The 20,199-nt window shown below is 36.6% G+C and overlaps 1 protein-coding gene and 1 pseudogene across 1 annotated transcript; one reads left to right on the top strand and one right to left on the bottom strand.

The window, feature by feature from the left end:
• Window positions 1–7,042: 7,042 nt before the first annotated feature.
• On the bottom strand, window positions 7,043–8,945 carry LOC122197771 (uncharacterized). Its single transcript, XM_052771432.1, has 5 exons — window positions 8,792–8,945; window positions 8,629–8,684; window positions 8,436–8,528; window positions 7,861–8,332; window positions 7,043–7,757 (listed from the first exon to the last, which is right to left on the bottom strand). Exons 2-4 carry the CDS (start codon window positions 8,653–8,655, stop codon window positions 8,084–8,086), a joined length of 369 nt encoding a protein of 122 aa, XP_052627392.1. The 5' UTR covers window positions 8,656–8,684; window positions 8,792–8,945; the 3' UTR covers window positions 7,043–7,757; window positions 7,861–8,083.
• Window positions 8,946–14,989: 6,044 nt separating this feature from the next.
• LOC111898941 (heat shock cognate 70 kDa protein-like) lies at window positions 14,990–17,930 on the top strand (annotated as a pseudogene).
• Window positions 17,931–20,199: the final 2,269 nt, after the last annotated feature.

The raw sequence follows: 20,199 nt of genomic DNA, 5'->3' as shown, positions 1-20,199 counted from the left end.
CCATAAGTTTAATTAATCTCTTTTAGCCACAAAAATAATTCTTTATTAATTCTTGACTAATATTAATTAAACAATATGATTTCTCCTTTAATATATTTTTCTCATAATATATTAATAAATCATAATTAAACCTTTTTCTCCTTAATTCATCCTACATATTGCTATGGTGAAGGCAACCCATGCTCATAATCGGGTCAAGTACATACCAAAATAGTTATGGACTTATACATTAATCCAACAGTCTCCCACTTGGATAAGTCTAATAACTATTTTGCATAACTTCAGAACCTGATCAGCAATCATAGCTTTCAAAAGCCGTTGTCAACTCTGATCTTATCAGATACGCGTGTCCTTTAGATAAGGGATTATATATTCCTCCATTCTCAAGATATCGTATAAACACGAGACATGGATTTAAATCATTCTCTCTGTCTATGTATCGTTTCCCAACATCTGATTTATGACGACTGACAACAGACTACAATTGAACACATCAACTTAGTCTCGGCTTGGCCAAGCGCTTAGGGTGTCGTCACTAAATCATTGAGGGGCCCACAGATATCGCTTTTATCCCACCTTGGGTAAAAGGAATGGATAAACTTTTACATTGTTTTGTTTCAACAATTGTGCTATTAATTCAATTCTCCAATTTTGACAGATTCCACTCGTTTGGAGTTGACCTCGACACCGATTTCATCCATAAACAAGAAATCGAAAATCAATCATTGATTTCCAGAGTAAGATTTGAACCAATTAAAAAAACAAATCAATACTATCAAATATTTACTACCATCGATCAATTATTATGAACCGAATCTAATCCCAACAAACAAGTTTTGAACACGAATCAGATTATTCAATTAAAGAAAAGGTGATGAGAATGAACGATTGCTTGCTTTCTTCTAATCATCCATTGGAGCACTTGGCTGCTGATTGCATCGATTTTAAGAGTGCACTGCCTCCGATGCCATGTAATCCTCATGTATATGGTCTCTATAATTTAAAATATGTTTCTCATCCTCACGTATATGGTCTCTGTAATTCCAGCTTGATCCCTCATCTGCTTCTTATGTGGCTTTCCGGTATGATTTTGTGACATAGAGTTGGGATTCTCTTATTCCCATGCTTTCACTTCGTGGGAGCTTTGCCTATGCAGCAATCCCTAATACTGACCGAATTGAAGAACTAACCTTCTTAGATTGAAGGTGAATCGGAGACTTAGGAGACGTAGGTGTATTGAAGATGGAAACAGAACCATGTGCAAAGACGTCTAAAAATGTTACAAGTTTGGCATCCCACATGGCTAGTGTGAAAATAAATGAAGGCACCTATGTCTTATAAAAGGAGACTTACGTTCCTTTAAAAAAATCAAACCCAACTACTTGGTGGGCTAACCGGTTCTTTCGAGCCTGTGGTTAGTTGGACCGATTTCGCCCAAATTTTAGTCCAAGTTGGACCAATTTAGTCCGATTTGGACCGGTTTTGACCGATATTGACCATGACCGATTATTTTACCCTCTAACCCTTATTCTTAGACGGCTGGAGGCCGCCAAGCGCCGATTAATCGGCCGCCTAGACCGATTTTTACAACCATGAACAGGATATGTGTATGTGATTGTGTGTGGTATGCTCTGGGAAACTCACTAAGCATTTCGATTATAGGTTGTTGATTTGTTTCAGGTACTTCCGAGCCCAAGGGCAAGGGCCCGGCGTGATGACGTGGCGCGCACTCTATCTCTCTTTTAATGTATTTGGGACCCTCTGATGTTTTGAAAAGGAAAACAAAGATGTAATGAATGTTAATTTGAAAACATATGTTTTGGGAATCTATGGTTTATGAGATTGGTTTTGATTAACTCAAAAGTGAAAAAACATTTCTTTGTAAAATTGGGTCGTTACAGATCATTTTCAATGAATTTATCAGAGATGCACAATTAATCGAATACAATAGGGGAGGCAGACCTTTTACTAGAATTAGTGAAGATGGAATAACTTTTAGAAAATTGATAGATTCTTAGCTTGTGTAAATTTTTTTAATTTGTGGCCCACAACATCAGTCACGACGTTACCTAGGGAATACTCAAACCATTGTCCATTGGTTTTCCTAAGCTCCTCTGCTTATTACGGACCTTCACCTTTTCGATTTTACAACTCTTGGCTTTTAGATGACTCAATCACTCCATTGGTGCGTAATGCATGGTAATCTGCTCGTGTGTGGGGGAGGACTAATTCAAAACTTGCAGCGAGGTTAAGGGAAGTAAAATCGTCCCTAAAAGTTTGGAAATCAACGACTCACAAGTGCGAAGAAAGAGAGATTCGGGCCGTAAAGGAAAATTTGATCAAATTGAACTGGAAGCTGAAACCATATTGTTATCATCTCCTAAAAGGGCTCACAGAACAACTTATTTGCAAAAGCTTAATGAACTTGGATCAAAAGGGGTCTTGACTTGAAGCAACAATCAATAATTCGTTGGACAATTGATGGAGATGAAAACTCTTCATTTTTTCATGGGATAATCAAAGGAAACAAGAAAAGATCTAGAATCAACTAAATTTCGATAGAAGGTTCCTGGGTAACTGAACCTATTGTAGTCAAAGAAGAAATAAAGTCTTTTTTTGAAAATAAATTCTCAGAACTAGTTTCTTCACGTCCCACCTTCACCTCCTGTCTTTTCAAATCATTGAATGATAAAGGCAGACATATGCTTGAAGTTCCTTTTTCTTACAAAGAGATTAAAAAAAGCGTTTGGAATTGTGGTAGCGAAAAAGCACCTGGCCCAGATGGATTTACTTTTAAATTCATTAAAGAATTTAGGCATGTGGTGTATCTTGACTTTGTGTCATTCATCAAAGAATTTGAAGACATAGGAACCATTAGTTGAGGTTGCAACTCTTCGTTCATCTTATTGATCCTCAAAATTCGAGACCCACTATCTATCAAAGATTACAGACCCATTAGTTTAACCGAATGAATTTACAAGTTGTTGGCAAAGCTTCTTGCAAACAGGTTGAAGAAAGTCATTGGTAAGGTGGTAATCAACGAGCAGTCGGCATATGTGGAAGGAAGGTGTATTCTAGATGGTCCTTTGATAATTAACGAGATATGTACTTGGGCGAAAAAAAAACAAAGAAAAATGTCATGTTGTTTAAAGTCGATTTCGAAAAAGCTTTTGATTCACTAAATTGGAATTTTTCTAGATTTGATGATGGCATAAATGGGGTTTGGAAATAAATGGCGAGCTTGGATCATGGGTTGTTTAAAATCAACCCTGTAACGCCTCGTTTATTTAAATAAATTAATAAATATAAGTTCCAGACTAATTTGTGAAGAATTTTAGAAGTTGGGGGTTAAAAGTGTAAGTCCGAGATTTGTTATGTAAATATTTATGAAGGCAAGGGCTAAATGATAATTTTGGGGGCTTAATTTGAAGAGATTTTATGGAGTAAGGGGGTTGTTGGTAAATTTCGGATTTAACTTGTAAAGAGTTTTATGGGCAGGGACGTAAATGGTAACTTTTGGATTCCATTTGAAAGAAAAGTAAGGCGGAGGGACTATTCATGGCATTATGGAAATTGTTTTATATGTGTCGGGTATATATGCTTTACAAACCCTAACCCTAGCATCCTAAAGGAGCCGTCACCCTCTCCCTTTCGTTTAGCTTCCAGCCGCCATCACTCCGGTCACCCATGGCTGCCAACGGCAACTGCTCCCAGCCAACGTCGTCGTCGCCTAGGGAAGCCACTTGCGATCCAATTCCGTCATCGATTTGGGTCACGGTTAGTCGTTGTGGACAAAGACAAGGAGTCGCCTCCTTCCTCCGTTCCATCCGCCACCCCGTTGAGGTTGTCACCGCCGCCTGCTACCTCATTATAAAAATGCTACCACAACCTTGCTGTCGATGAAGGCTACTGTTACATTGCCACGATGCTGAAGTTGGGAGACCGCCGAGACCAGTCACCGTGTCTACAACCGGTGGGGAAGATGCTGCCAAGGGGGTCGCTGTTGTCGTCGATAGCGCTCCTACTGCCGTCGCTGTGCGCCACCGGGAATGGATGTTGATGCAAACCACCGCTGCCGCTGTTATTTCTTTTCCCTTTTCCCCCCCAACCGTCGTCGCTTGATATTGCGTGAAGCTGAAGACCACCATGTGGAACCACCATGGCAGCCGGCCATGGTGGCTGCTGCCGCCGTCAACTCCTTTTTCAAGATCGGTGAAGGGTTGCCGATGGGTGTTTATTTTAGTGTGTATGTGATGTAGTGTGTGAGTGAGGAATCTTTGGTCGGAATTTGAAGAGAAGTCATCGCCACCACCGTGAGGTGGTGGCTGCCGCCAAGCATCGCCGCCGGCCACCATGGTGTGGTTGGGTGTGTGTGTATTAGTTAGTGTGTGTGTGTGTTAGTGAGTGTGTGTATTTGGATTAAAGCCCTGTAATTGTAATTAGCAAATTGAATAATAAAAAGAAATGGAAAACCATCACCTTAGGGTGGTGGCCGCCGCCGTGAGCCGCCATGGACCACCACTACCCGAGGTTGTAGTGGGTGGTGTCCCACAAGCAAAACCTTAATGGGCTTAGAGAGTTATTTTGGGCCTGTTAGGCCACGTTTGGATGAGGAACCCTAATTAGGGTTTAGAAAACCCTAATTATGAGTATTGGGCCTTAGACCTATTGGACCCACTTTTGGGCCATTGGGATTGGATTGTGAATTAAGCCCAAACTATTCCATGCCATTTATCTAGTAGAGTATAGAACTTAATGGACTAAGTCCTTAATGAGCTAATTGAGAAAATATTAATATTTGGGAATTTATCAGGACACACAAGAATTATTTAATAAGTGAAATATTAAATAATAATCATTGGTAGAAATTAATCTAAGCAATAATGGACTTAGTGGATTAAGTCCTTAATGGATTAAGTCCCTAGTGTGTTAAGTCCTTAGTGGGTTAAGTAAGAAACACTTAACCCTAGTTATCATTTGATGTGAAACCCTAATTTCACTTGGGCTTTGTGTTGGGCCATCCGAGAATAATCAAATGGACTAGAGTAATTAGTTGGGCTCTAGGGTAAGGCCCATATCAAGGATTGGGCCCAACTTGGAAAATTGGGCCATAGATGGGCCATAGTTGGGCCTAATTGGTTGTATGATATTGGGCCCTTAGAATGAGACGTGTTGGACTGGACTGAGCAATTGGGCCTTAAGGGAAGTCCATGTAGAGGCTTGGGCCTAATTTGGAAATTTGGGCCATATGTTGGGCTTTGATCCCTAGTTGACTTTGGGCCTATGGATGGGGCCTTGGGCTTGGGTAAGCCAAGCTAGGGGTAATGTAGTAATTATCCAAAGCATGTATATTTAGTAATGTGTTAGAACCCAATTATTAATTGGGTGTTATTTGGTGTTGATAGTTCGGGAATCTGTCAGCCAGCAGCTGGGGTGGAGTCTGCGGGACTTCAGCAGTGTGGGATTGTGTCTACGGGACTTCAGCAGAGTGAGGTGAGTTTCCTTCCAGTAGGAACGGGTCTACGGCCACAATGCCGGCCCGTTTAATTAGCAGTAGTTCCGGACTTCAGTCTGATGCAGTAGTTTAGTATGCTTGGTGTCTTTGTGATACAGACATGGTATGAGTTATGTGTTCCGGACTATGGTCCGATGCAGTATGCAATATATGTGTTTATATTATATGCTATGATTATGTTATGCTATGTTCAGTTAGTTTCGGACCTCGGTCCGATGCAGTAGTTAGAGTGCTTGATGTCTTTGTGATTCAAGCATGTTTTGTGTTATGTGTTCCGGACTCTGTTCCGATGCAGTATGCAGTAAATGTATTCATGCTAGTTGATATGTTTATGCTATGTTATGTTCAGTCAGTTCCGGACGTCGGTCCGATACAGGGGACAAGGTCTCAATCAGTTCCGGACTTCGGTCCGATGCAGTTAGTTCCGGACTTCGGTTCGATGCAGTTAGTTCCGGACTTCGGTCTGATGCAGAGGGCAAGGCCCTTGTTAGTTCCGGACTCCGGTCCGATGCAGTTTCCGGACATCGGTCCGATGCAAAGAGCAAGGCCCTGGTTAGTTTCCGGACTTCGGTCTGATGCAGTGGGCAAGGCCCAGTAGATGCTTTATATGTTATTGTATGGTATGTGGTGGTTTGGGGGAGCTCACTAAGCTTCATGCTTATGGTTTTCAGTTTTGGTTTCAGGTACTCAGTTTCAAAAGAGGAGCTCGGGAAGATTGCAGTGCACACACCATTTGTTCAGCCTGGGATGTTTATACTCTGATATATTTGACAGTTGTTAAGATATTTTGAGATACATTCTTTATGATTCTTATATGACGATTGATGAATATGGTTTTATTACTATTTTAAAATGAAATTTTCAGACTGTATTTTTGGGATGTTTCAAACCCGATCATCTGTTCTTGTAAATGGTTCTGTAACTCCGGAATTTGAGATCCATAGGGGTGTGAGACAAGGGGATCCCCTCTCTCCTTTTTCATTCATCCGTGCCATGGAAGGCTTACATATTGCAATTCAAGAAGCTAAACAATCACACATCTTTGCCGATATTAAACTCCCGGAACAAGTTACTACTAGAAAAACAGCCTTTTACAACGCTCATTGCGCGTCGTAAAAGGCTCAGACGATGCGTAGGTGCGCGTCAAGAAAGGCCCTGTCATAAAGAGAGACGGCGTGCTTTTGCGCGTCGTCTATAGATGACGCGCATTTACGACGCTCATTTACGACGCGCAATTACGACGCGCGTTTACGACATGCAATGCGTATCAAGGAAGGCCCTGTCATAAAGGAAGACGACACGCATTCACGTGTCGTAACCTTACGACGCGCGTGTTAATGACACACAATGCGTATCAAGAAAGCCCCTATTAAGAAAGGTCATGTCATAAATGAAGATGACACACATTTTTGCGTATCATAATTTTAAATGTTTAAAAAAAATATTATTTGTAGATTTACTAATTTTCAAATTAAATTTGTATTTAATGTCTCATAATAGAAAATAAAATATCATATACAAAAAGTACAATCCATTACATAAAATTTAATGTCATACAAATAATCGTTCCATATACAGAAAAATAAAACAAATCAATAGAAGTTGTAACATAAATTTACAAGCTAATAGTTCTAATAACCTAATGTGTGCCTCACTGTGAACAAGATTTGTGCTGATTTTTTTAAATGTGTGCCTCACTTGTCTCCACTCTTCCTTAATAACACCACTTAAGGACTCTAAACCTATGAACTTGCTCACAGTTTCTATATTGCCTGCAAAAAAAACATAACTACAAAATAAGTGTGATTATTACAGTGTAAGAGAAGTAAAGAACCTTGAGCTTCCTCCAATGGGTCACATGGGTAGTCAGACAAAAGAACACGAGGTTCTTGGCGACACATCTGATCTGAGTCTTTGGAGTAACTGATCTTTGTTCTTTGGCTTGCTGAAGGAATTGGTTACTATATCAAGCAATACACACAGTCAAATTTATATACATTTTTGTTTAAAGTGTTTTGATGTTGGAATTTTCTTTGTAATTGGGGCAGTGTTTGTTGGTTTTCATGTGACCAAACTGATGAATCAAACCATAAAATCATCACATCACAACATATCTAGACCATACTTGACCTTTGTATTTTATGTTAAAAAGGAAAAAGCTAGGCATAACATTTGTAGAGCATACCTGACCACAAGCTCCATATGCAAAACTCTCTCTTGCATTTTTCTTTGTATTTCCAACCTACATTAGAATAGATCAAGCAACAACTTATTGAACAAAATTATGTTAAAACTTCATCTTCTTTTTGTGTCAATAAACAGAAAAAAGCAACTAACTTACTAACCTTCATAATATTCATTCCACCATTCAAAATTCTAAGCTTCTTATTTAGCAAACCACCAACTTGTTCAAGATCTTTTGGGCTTCATCTTTCCAGAAAAGTTTTTCCTGTAAGGAAACATTTCATCCTGCCACCCCACCACATGAACATCAGTCACTAAAACTATATAATATAAATATAAATATTACATAACACGGGTCCCACATGATGAATACATAGTTACAGGTTAACAACAGATATCAAAGCATACTTGTGTTTTAGGTACAAATGATTTCTTCAAATTTTTGGATATAATGAAATGAATAACTTTTGGAATAGAAAACCATCGTTCCCTCTTTACAGCTTTCTTTAAAGGCTCATGAATAGCGAATATTTCTGAAAATCGTAAGATTACATTTCCATCTTCTACACAGAAAACAAGAAGTGGTGTTGAACTTTTAGCTTCAAGTGGCTCTTCTAGCATATCTGTGTCCACCTGAAAATAGAAGTTATATGTATATCAAATGTATCTTTAATTCTTTATATAAACGAAGCTTAAATGATGTCTTTAAATAATGAACACAATAAATGTTATAAACCTTTTGAGGCCCCATAACATCAGGATCCGAGTTTTCTATTTCAACTGCAGGACTACCATTAGTTTCAGGATCACTTTTTGGACGCTTTTTCTTCTGCATACATTAACAAACAAGTTAACTTTCAAGAAATATATTTAGTTTTTAGGCTCATAGTGGTATGCATATAGCTGAGGTGAGAGAAAGGTATACATACAGCTAGTAAGGCATCCAGACTATCCATAACAGGTGGTTTCAAATTTTCATAATCAACTGCATTGTAAGATAACATGAACACAAGAAAGGTAAACAAAGGTTAAAATATTACATATTTACATGTTAAAAGTGTAAAGAAAAGAAGATTTGGTTACACAGCTTACCATCAGAATTTAAGAGGTCGCTATTTAATGTGTGTCCTACTTATGCCATAGAAATCAACTACAATCACCACACACACCGAAAAGGGTCATGTATACAGAAATGGTGGATAGAAAAGAAAGAAGATAAAGCTAAAAAACTACCTGCATTGTAGTAATAAACTCTTTGAAGCCAAGAAAGCCTTGTTGTCTAGAATCTGCAATTGCCCATACCTTAAGAAGTAGTATGAACAGGCGTAGAGAAATAGTTAGGACAGATTGGGATTAAAAGAGTAGAAAAGCAGAAAGAGAACCATAAGCTAACTTCTGTGCCCTTATGAGCACACTTAGCAATCAAATTAATGATCAAAACTTGAGGACGTAAAACACTATCTAAAAAATAAATAATCATTTATTTAGAGAGTTGAATGCAAAAAATAGTAACATACTCTTATTGATTTGTTCTAAAATCAAGAAATTCCTATGGTTTTGGTCCTAAGAAAGTTGAAATGACTATTTTTCCCTTTTACTTTTAATTAATAAAATATTAAAACAAATATGAAAAAACATAAAAAAAAAAAAGAAATTAAAAGGGCAAAATAGTCATTTCAAATCTTTCAGGGACCAAAACCAATTTTGTAGTTTTGTCAACAAAAAAATAGTAATTTTTATCATTTAAAACTTCAATTCATAAACACTTAACCTCTATTCAGCATCACTTCTAGGTAGAAGGGTAAAATGGTCATTTACTCAATAAATAACCAGTCTATATGTTCATTCATTACTTTCAAGAGACAGATATCATTTATCCATCCAGAAATTTAACATAAAAAAATTAAAAAAAGAAAAAAAAAAAAGGAAGAAAGCTCTTACCTGTTATGCAAAGGACCATACCATTAAGCAACAACCATCCCTCATGGCCATTCCTTGAGAAGAATTGATAGATGTAATGTGGTGATATTGCCTTGAAAATAGAAGGGTAATGATATATGATGTTGTAAATTCCAATAAGATGAGTAGTCAATGTCCATGCACCCATGATAGGTGAGAACAAAAAGCTCACTCTTGCAGTTCCAAATTTTTGAACCAAAAATAGAACAACAAGAACTAATGCAGACAGAGCTTCCACCAGAGCTGAAAAGTAAAAGAAAAAACATAAAAAAAGATGACAAGATCTTTATAAATGTAGTTGAATAAACAAAAATCAGAGGAATGATGCACAATATCACACTATAATTCCATTATTTATATAAAGCAAAGTCAGTCTAAGGCTTTTCAAAGCAAAATTAATGTTGCACTTATAAACATGAAGCAATCAATACTTGGTTTAGTGATGACATTATTGGAAAAAGAAGTACCTGAGCCTCCACTTGTTTGACCTGCATCCCATCTGTATGCAAAAATCTAAACTTTATATTCAACACAAACTATAATTCCATGTAAAAAGAATTCATTTAATTATGTGACAATCTGGCTTCAAGATGTTTTTGAGCAACAAAAGTTTGCCCTAATTTACCTGGTGATTGGTTCCTCACGAAGTAGGTAGGAAAGAGATTGATGCAATTTCTTGAGTATGACCAAAGACACACACTAAAAACATACACTTAAGGGATAATGCATGCCCTGAATCTACATAACAAATGAGTGTAAATGTTGTATGTGAAAAGGGGTTTGCTTAACCATTTCATAAGAGATTATTCAGTTATCATCTTAAGATTATGCGTTTTATTAAAATTTAAAAATAGTTATAGATTAGATGGTCTAACCTTTTCAGACACAAATGATTGTGCTTCCACCAAATGAGAAATACCCAAACTGTATATACATAAATAAATAGGAAGACGTGTGAATCTGAATCAGAAATTGAACGAGGGTAGAAATGGAAATTTACATATATAGTTAAATAAATTTGAACCTTGTTTCCTTTCTGGACATAATCTTCCTTCTTTTTGGTTAATGTTATATTACCCACTATTGTTGCTCCATTTGCCACAAATGCTACCTGAATTTTTTTAACAAAAAAAAATATTAAGTCAAAAGAAATAATCATAAAAGAGTGAGATGACAAACTTTTCCAAAATCGGCAGTTGATATACTAGAAACAACACGTTTGTTTTCTGTAACTTGCTATTTACAGCAATGGGGTTGACCTACAAATATAAAACATCAAATATATATAAACAAGAATTAAATTTTTAAAAATAAATAAATGGATCTATATATACCGTATATAAGCATCGAGGTATATCAACAATCTGCTCAATCTTTCCAAAAACTAGGAAATGGAAACGATAATCCTTCCAGAATTTGTATAACTTCAATTTTTTTCTTATTACATCCTACTGGGAAGAACATAAACATATATCTATTAAGGAGTGTCGCATCGCATGGAAATCTACCCAAGAATAGTAAAGTGACTGCATCAGAAGTTCTAGTTGGAACCCTAGAAGTACAGTGAGATTTTTCAATGAGTGCCGTTTTTTTTATTATGTATATCTTATCTTAATTGAAAATATAATTGTATGAAATAGGAAAATAAAAAGAAGAAAGATGGGATTTTAGACAAATATAAAAAGTCACAAACCAGCATCTTTGATGCCAAGAAATATATGATCCACCATAAAGGAGACTATTATACGCCCTGCAGCTTCTATTGATTGCTGCCAGAAAAAAAAAGTTGGTTTTTACAAAACTTACGTAGTTTCAAGAGTGATTCATGAACACGTAACTTTTTACTAACCTTTTGAGCATTTGGAGTCACATCTCCTCTGTTAAGACAAACATATAATCCTGCGAAGAAACGAAGAACAACAAATAAATAAAAATTTGGTTTCATCCGTTAAGGCTTCTAAGAGAAAAAGAAACAACAATGTATACTAGCAACAGGAAAATTCAACAACAAATAAATGAAAATTTGGTGGATTTTAAGATGTGATCTTCTAAATACAGTCAAGTAAAGTAATAATCTCGAGAACCCCTAATAAAACAACTAAATAACAAAAATTGAACAGAAAATAAGCAAACTAACTAACGGAAGCAGCATAGAATCGAAATTAAAGAGCGATTAGAGACCCTTACCAAAGAATTTTTGCATGAGTACAGTTAAAGAAGGCCTAAAAGAAATCCGAGACCTAAAAGCCCAAAATACCCTCCATCAAGAGCAAAAAAGAGCAGATCCACCAATAGAAAGAGAATTGAGAGATGTGTAAGAGATGATTGCATCAAAATCTTGGAGAAATCATATGAGTAAACAAAAGCCCATATATGATTTTAGGGGAAAAAAAAGAGGGTAATGGAGAAAAGAAACGTATGATGGCATCATTGATTGACTGAATTGATTTATGCAAACGAGGAAAGAGAGAGAAAGGTTAGGGTTTCTTGATTGAGAGAAAGGTTAGGATTGATAGAATTTAAGAGAAAGATCTTGCGGAAGGAGTTGATAAAGCCCGAGGCTGTGACAATGACCATATGGGATAACGAACGGCTGACTCCGGTGCAGGTGCAATATGCGTGCATTGATGTTTTTTCTGAGTTATAGAATGGGGAGGTTCTTGATTGAGAGAACCTGAACTAATTCGAAGTTGACTTCATAGTTTTTGATCTAAGGCACTGTTTCTCAAGAACAAATTAGGGTTCTTAATATTTAGGGATTTATGATTTAGGGTGATTTGGGGAGTCGTAGTAGGCGGGATGTTTAATTCTTTTGGGAATGGAAAATGGTTATGAATGATTTAGGGTTCTTAGCAAAGGATTTTAGAAGGAGAAGAAGGAGTATCAGGCGGGGTGTTTAATTTTTTTTGGATTTCATTTCCCAAAAAAATATGGACAACGCGCCTTCTTAAAAAAATATAAAGCAACGTCTTTACACGACACACTTTTTATGATAGGTGCCCTCCGTATTTCTATTTTTTTCTTTTTCAACACTAATTTCAAGGCACGCGTAAATGCGTGTCCTCTATCCTTTAAATTTTCGAAGAGATGACATTACTTTTAGGGCGCACGCTTTTGCGTATCGTAAAGCACTGCGTGTCATTGTTTGCACGTCATTAAAGGGCTGTTTTCTAGTAGTATCTCTCACTTACTATACGTTGATGATGTTATGTTCATTGGTGATCGGTTGATTTCTAATGCTCTAAATCTATCCCGTATTCTTCGTTGCTTTTACTTGGCATCAAGCTTGAAAGTCAATTATAGCAAAAGTAAAGTTTTTGTTCTCGGTGTCCCAAATAATGAGGTCTCCGCTGTGGCCTTCCTCTTGAAATGTGAGGTTTCTTCAACTCCTTTCTCTTATCTTGGCCTTCCGGTTGGGGCTAACATGAATCTAATTAAATCTTGGAAACCGGATGTGGGAAAAAATAAAAACAAACTCAATGCTTGCAAGGCTAGAAACCTCTCTTTTGGTGGGAGGCTCACTTTGCTTAACTCTATCCTAAGTAGCCTACCTCTTTACTATTTTTCCCTATATAAAGCCCCTTTGACAGTCATTGAAAATCTCGAAAAAATTCGAAGATAGTTTCTTTGGAGCGGAAAAGGAGATAGTAGGAAAATATGTTGGGTTTCATGGAACAAAGTCTTAGCTCCAAAAAGTAGAGGAGGTCTCGGTGTATCTTGCCTAAGAATCATGAATTTATCATTACTTTCCAATTGGTGGTGGCGTCTCAAAACAGATCCGGATGCCTTATGGTGAAATGTCATTAGCTCCATTCACAAATGGGAGAGGCACGACTCTTCAGAAATAGCAAGGTCGAGCTACTCTGGAAATTGGAAAAAAAACACGAAAATTGAGGTCGATTTTAAATCATTTAATAACAACTTGTATGCTCTATTTAGTAGAAGAATCATAAAAGGAAGCAAGTGTCATTTTTGGCTCGATAAGTGGAGATGCTACCAACCATTCAAGGAGTTATTTCCTAACATTTTTGCACTTGAAAATGCAAAACATTGTGTTGTTAGTGACAGGTACCTATTGGCGAACAATGAAGTGACTTGGAGATGGGATTGGATCCGAGAACCAAGAACGCCGGTAGAAATGCAACAACTTTCTGCAATGCTTTGTTTATTGGAGCATACTAGTTTAAGTGAAGCTTATTACTCGTGGGAGTGGAAAGGAGAAAATCGAACAATTTCAATGTGGAGTCCTTACGAATCTAGCATCTAGCATGTTCTCAAATCCGAAAGCTATGCATTTTCCATGGTTGAATTTGGTCCCACTTAAAATCAACACTTTTTGTTGGAAGCTTTGGCAAGATAAAATACCCAGAACAGTAAACCTTATAAAAAATGGTATCACATGAATACAATCCACATGTTGTTTCTGTATACAGAGGAAGATTCTTCTTTGTACTTATTCTTTAAATGCAACTTTGCAAGTAAAGTTTGGAAAAGAATTCACAGCTGGTGTCAGTTGTTTAAACCCAAGGGATATCAGATCTTTATTTAGTGCATATAATTTTACTGACAAAACCAAAAAGGCGACAAAACTCAACCATACGATTCTAATGGCGACTTATGGAATATTTGAAGATCAAGGAATGAAGCAATTTTTAAAAAAATGAAACCATGTCCGATAAAAGTTTTCGACTGGTGATGGCTTTTACATGGATAAAAACATAGGGGAAAGAAATATTATCTTTGCTGTGAAACATGGTGTATCAAGCCTACCGGATGCTTTTGTCGTCTTTTTCTTTTTCTTCCTTTTTCCTGTTTTGTTCGATTGTATTATTTTGTTTTGGCTAAGCTTCTTACTAGTTTTGCCATAATATATGTCACCTTTTTGCCGTTCCATAAATAAATAAATAAATAAAATATATATTTGGATGCTAATTTCATGGTAAGGACTTTTGTAAATTACGCTTGGTTTGTGTTAGTATGCTTAAAAGCTGGAAGTGATTAATGCCTATATATATATATATATATATATATATATATATATATATATATATATATATATATATATATATATATATATATATATATATATATATATATATATATATATATATATATATATATATATATATATATATATTACGGAGTATATAACAGAATCCTAAGGGTCAAATTGCTTTTCCCATTTTAATTGAAAGTCGATACGTCGCCAAATAAGAAATTTCCAGATACCAAGAACTAGTTGCGACTTTTGATGTGTACATTCACGGGAAGATTTAAGTATAAATTCTGAAGATTAAAGTTGTAAAATAAACCTTGCATTATATTGTGTACTATTAGTATATTTTTTTAAAAGATGTCTACAAGTGGTAATAATCCATCCATTGGTATCGATCTTGGAACAACATACTCATGTGTAGCTGTTTGGCAGCACAACCACGTTGAGATAATTGTCAACGATCAAGGAAATCGGACAACTCCCTCATTTGTTGTCTTCAACGACACTGAACGCTTGGTTGGGGACGCTGCTAAGAACCAGGCCGCCTATAACCCCATTAACACCATCTTCGGTCAGATATTTTTTTAGTTTTTTCTTACAGATTAATTCGTTTTATTTTATTTTTTTTCATTTACTTAGATAAAAACAAGTCATGTTTTTGCTGGATTAAATAGCAGATGTTAAGCGATTGATTGGAAGAAGAGTAAGTGATGAACTAGTCCAGAAAGACATGAAGTTGTGGCTGGAAGTGGCGACAAGCCAAAAGTTATAGTTACATACAAGGGTGAAGAGGAGTTTTCGGCTGAAGAAATTTCTTCCATGATTTTAGCGAAGATGAAAGGGGTTGCTGAGACATTTCTTGGGTCAGCTGTTGAGAAGGCAGTGATCACTGTTCCAGCTCATTTCAATGGTTCTCAACGCCAATCAACAAAGGATGCTGCAAAAGTAGCTGGACTTGAGGTTATGTGCATGGTTAATGAACCCACTGCGGCTGCAATTGCTTATAGTCTAGAAAAGAGATGTCGTCTTGGTGAAAAGAAAAATGTACTGGTTTTTGACTTGGGTGGTGGCACTTTTGATGTTTCCCTTCTCACGATTGATGGACATGGACACGTCCAAGTTAAAGCAACAGGTGGTGACACACACTTAGGTGGTGGGGACTTTGATAACCGGATGGTGGATCACTTTGTCCGAGAATTTAAGAAAAAGCATAAAGAAGACATTAGCAACAATGTAAGAGCTTTGGGTAGGTTGAGGGTTCAATGCGAGAGGGCAAAGAGGATTGTGTCGACAGCTTATCAGACTACGATTGACATTGATAGCTTGGTTAATGGTATTGATTTTTCTTCAAAGTTTACTCGTGCAAAGTTTGAGATGGTTAACATGTTGGAATTTTATATATAAAGGAATTGCAAGTTGGCAATTTCCTTTGTATCCCACATTGGTGGGGAGAAGAAACTTTTGAGGGTTTATAAGTCTATTCCCTTGGTAAGCCTTCAAAGGCTTTAGTGGATCAAAGGAATGGGCCAAGCCCGCGCGCGCCTAGCCAAGCACTAGCCGACGCCACGAGTGCGCGAAATGGCGTGATTTAGGCGCACGACGCATCGGTCGCTGGGAGCTGAGGAGCTTTTATTTTTGACGAGTTCAGGTCAAGCCGGTTTGACCGATCCAGTCAAATGGTTGATCGCCGTTGACTTCGCGTTGACTTCGTGGAGGCCAAGTCAGGGTATTCTATAAGGAACAGGAGACGGCTTGCTTGGAGAGCAAGCTGTCGCCCTAGGGTTTCTGGGGCCCGTTTGATGCCTTCTAGGGTTACAATACCTATAAATACAGCTCCCTAGGAGCCGCATTGACATACACGAAAATCTGAAAGCTCTCTCCCTCTCTCTGCGTTTTTTCTAGTTTCCGAGTAGTCGCTTTGTGTTTGTCGATTTCCAGTGTTGTTAGAATATCGATCAAGCTGCATTAAATCCTGGGGTTTTACTCTGTTGCTTACAGCCAGTAGAAGCGAAGTAAAAACCTTTAAGGACAGGAATCTGATCCGTGCAGTTGCTTCAAGATCAAGTCAGCAATCAACAGGTCGGTTTTATTTTTCTGTCTTGTGTTTAATTCGTCCAATAACAGGACAGTCTTCTTCTACCTTTCTTATAACCAGATCTAATCGAGAAGGATAGATCTGGTTTCTGGATGAAACTTGGTAAATATAATAATAATAATTGAATTTATTATTCACAACTAATCGACATATAATTCACAATATTGTTTGTCGGTTTCCTTGCGCGTCTTTTAGTTTGATTTACAACATAACATGGACTTATTTAGGAAGTGCATGGAACCTGTGGAAATGTGTTTGAAAGATGTGAATATGGAAAAAAAAAGAGCATTGATGAAGTAGTACTTGTTGGGGGATCCACTAGGATTCCTAAGGTACAACAATTGTTGCAAGAGTTCTTCAATGGAAAGTCACTTTGTCAAAAGATGAACCCGGATGAGGCTGTTGCCCATGGTGCTGGAATTCTTGCTGCAAACTTAAGTGGCATAGGTGACGAAGCTGTGCTGGGTATGCAGCTTGTTGATGTCACTCCTTTATCACTTGGTGTTGGTATTGTGGGAAAGACTATGTCTGTGTTAATTCCAAAATATTCACCAATATCAATTAAGAAGGAAGATATCTTCTCTACAGTTTACGACTATCAAACTTCTGCACGTATACCTGTATATCAAGGTGAGAGAATCAAGGAAACATAAAACTTTCTCTTGGGCACGCTTGAGTTACATGGCATTCCACCTGCTCGTAAGGAGGAAGTTGAGATCACTGTTTGTTATGAGATAGATGCGTGTGGGATATTAAGTGTCTCAGCCAGAGAAACAACAACTGGCATAAACAGCGCTATCAAGATAACTGACACCGGTAATTTGTCAAAGGTGGAGATTGACAAGATGATTAAAGACGCTGAACGGCATAAATTTGAGGATAAAGAACACATGATAAGGGTTATAGTGTATAAAACTCTGGAGGACCGTGTATATAATCTAACTGCCAAATTAAAGGATTACAATGTTCGATTGAGCCTTATAAAGATGGGGACTAGTGTGGAAGACATGATAGACTTAGAACATCAGATTGAGAATGTAGTCGAGTGGCTAGATGACAACCCAGATGCGCAGAAAGGTAAGCTAGATGACAAGAACGCAGAGCTTTACAATATATGCACACATGAGAAGTTAAGCTTTGCAGCAAAAGCTCTACTTAAAACTATATCAGGCTACGAGTAAGAGTTGTATTATGATCTATGAAAACCAAAATAGTTAATTAATGCTTTTGTTTTTATTTAGACCTTCTTTATCGAAATTCTAATTCCTATCATGTTTACGTCCTTAATTTCTCTGAACTACATGCTCTTTCAAATGCATAATAAGCTTATTGTATATGTTCCAAATTATTATTTGCAAACCTAGAGGTTGGTCATGAAATCAGCAACACTCAAAAGCTTCGTAGAATGTTTTGGTAGGGTAAAATTGTTCCTCTGCCTAAGCTGTTGAAGCAGTAGTGTAGATTAAGTAGGGGTGAGTATGGTGTGGTTCGATTAGGTTGAGTTCGGGTTCAACCAATTTATTAATTGGGTTGAAAAATATCAACGCAACCCAACCTATTTATTTAAATGGGTTGATATTTCCAACCCAACCCGACCTTATAGATAAATGAGTTGCCACCGGGATGACTCATTTATGTAGTCCTCGATCAAACCTATTAAATAAATGAGTTAAACTTGGGTTACTTATTTAAGATCAAAAACTTAAACACATTAACTAAAGATTATACTATATAGACTAGTTTCAAACATAAATAAAATTTCAAAGTATAATAAAAACACAATCAAAATTTATAAATTTGAATAAATTGATCAAATAACATAAAAAATATTTAATTTCAATGGGATTTCGAGAGTGACTAGGATTTTGGGGGATAAGAAAAAAAGATGAGAATTAAGATTACATTTTTTTTAAAAGGCATTTACAACATTTTAATTTATAAATTAATACTTTGATTAATACATGATAATATTCAATTAAATATTAAATTAAGCATATATTAAAGTTAATCGGGTTGGTGGGTTTAAAATAAGTTGATAATTTTAACCCAACCCAACCTATTTAATTAAATGAGTTAGACGTGTTGACCCAATTAACTTAAATAGATTGAAAATCTCAAACCAACCCGTTAATTTTGGGTTCGGTTCGGGTTGGGTTGATTTTATTTACTCCATTAAATTTTAACAATGTAATGCATTGTTTTGGTTGATTTGTGATCTTTCTCTCTCCCTATATATATATATATATATATATATATATATATATATATATATATATATATAGGGTTAGGTTCAATGGAAAATGAACAATTAGGGCAACATATACTGGAACCAATGATCAAGTGACACGTGTCCATTTCTTTATTCATAAGCAATCTACTATGGAAGTTATTTATGTAGTTATTCCAAAATGATGTGTTGTCATGTTTTCATTGGTTTCAACATGTGTTGCCCTAATTGTTTATTTTCCATATAACCCTTTCCTATATATATATATATATATATATATATATATATATATATATATATATATATATATATATATATATATATATATATATATATATAGCTTTTGTCATACAGGCCCATCTAACTTTTACATTAGGTTTTAAAAGACCAATATTCTTTTTCTTTGGTCTTTATGGACCTTCAAACTCGAAAATTGTCTGTCTCTCATACCCTTTACCGTAAAATTTACACACAATTGTCGGTTATCCATTTAGTTATTGCATAGGTGGGCAATCTTGTCCACGTAGATACATAGTTGGTAGGTGACAGATCAGCTTCATTAATAAGCTATTTAGAGTGCCCTAAATGAAGACGAGATATTCAAGATCATTTCCAGTTTATAAAATTTAGTTTTTAGGTCACGAACCCTTAAGAATCGATTTGATTTTCCTTCGATGGCATACTCATCTGGATCATCATATGATAACCACACTGTTGTCGCTACTAGGAATCGTGACAACGTCCTGTGTGCTTGTCGTCATCCAAAGTTAAGCGTAGAAAGGATGTCGATGCCAGATAAGAATTCAGCTCGTAGATTTCGCAATTGCGTTGACTCTTTGGTAAGCATCATATTCTTTAAATGTGTTGTCAAGATTGTGGAATTAGGGTTTATCAAACAATGGGGATAATGTTGATTTTAGGGTTTACTGTTCTCGATTAAGTTGATAGTGGAACGAGCTTATGGTGTGTGTGACTGAATATTTCGTTGGTATGTTTGTTTGTAGGTGGAGATGGCAGTTGAGACTGTAAATACTTCAAGTGGATTGATGATGAGCTGACACCACACTACAAGAATGCCTTCAACAATTTCAAGTATGAGTTGAAACTAATGAAAGACACTAGTTACGCTGCAAGACAAGGGAGAAGGGTAGCTTTGCTGGAGAACCTGAATGTTGAAGCCATTTGTAGCACCTGGTTCCTGGTACGTAAATTTATCTAAGTAT

The sequence above is a fragment of the Lactuca sativa genome, chromosome 4 (assembly GCF_002870075.4).
Source record: "Lactuca sativa cultivar Salinas chromosome 4, Lsat_Salinas_v11, whole genome shotgun sequence".
In the NCBI taxonomy this organism is placed as follows: domain Eukaryota; kingdom Viridiplantae; phylum Streptophyta; class Magnoliopsida; order Asterales; family Asteraceae; genus Lactuca; species Lactuca sativa.
Note: the sequence above shows the minus strand (reverse complement) of the source record. Positions and strands in the feature narration are given on the sequence as shown.

Bases quoted from the DNA above. Each gene is read 5' to 3' on its own strand.
- LOC122197771 (XM_052771432.1), bottom strand. From the start codon at position 8,655: ATGGATAGTCTGGATGCCTTACTAGCT. The intron at 8,529-8,628 runs GTATGTATACCT...TAATGTATGCAG, and splicing joins GTCTGGATGCCTTACTAGCT to AAGAAAAAGCGTCCAAAAAG. The intron at 8,333-8,435 runs GTTTATAACATT...TTCTATTTTCAG, and splicing joins ATGTTATGGGGCCTCAAAAG to GTGGACACAGATATGCTAGA.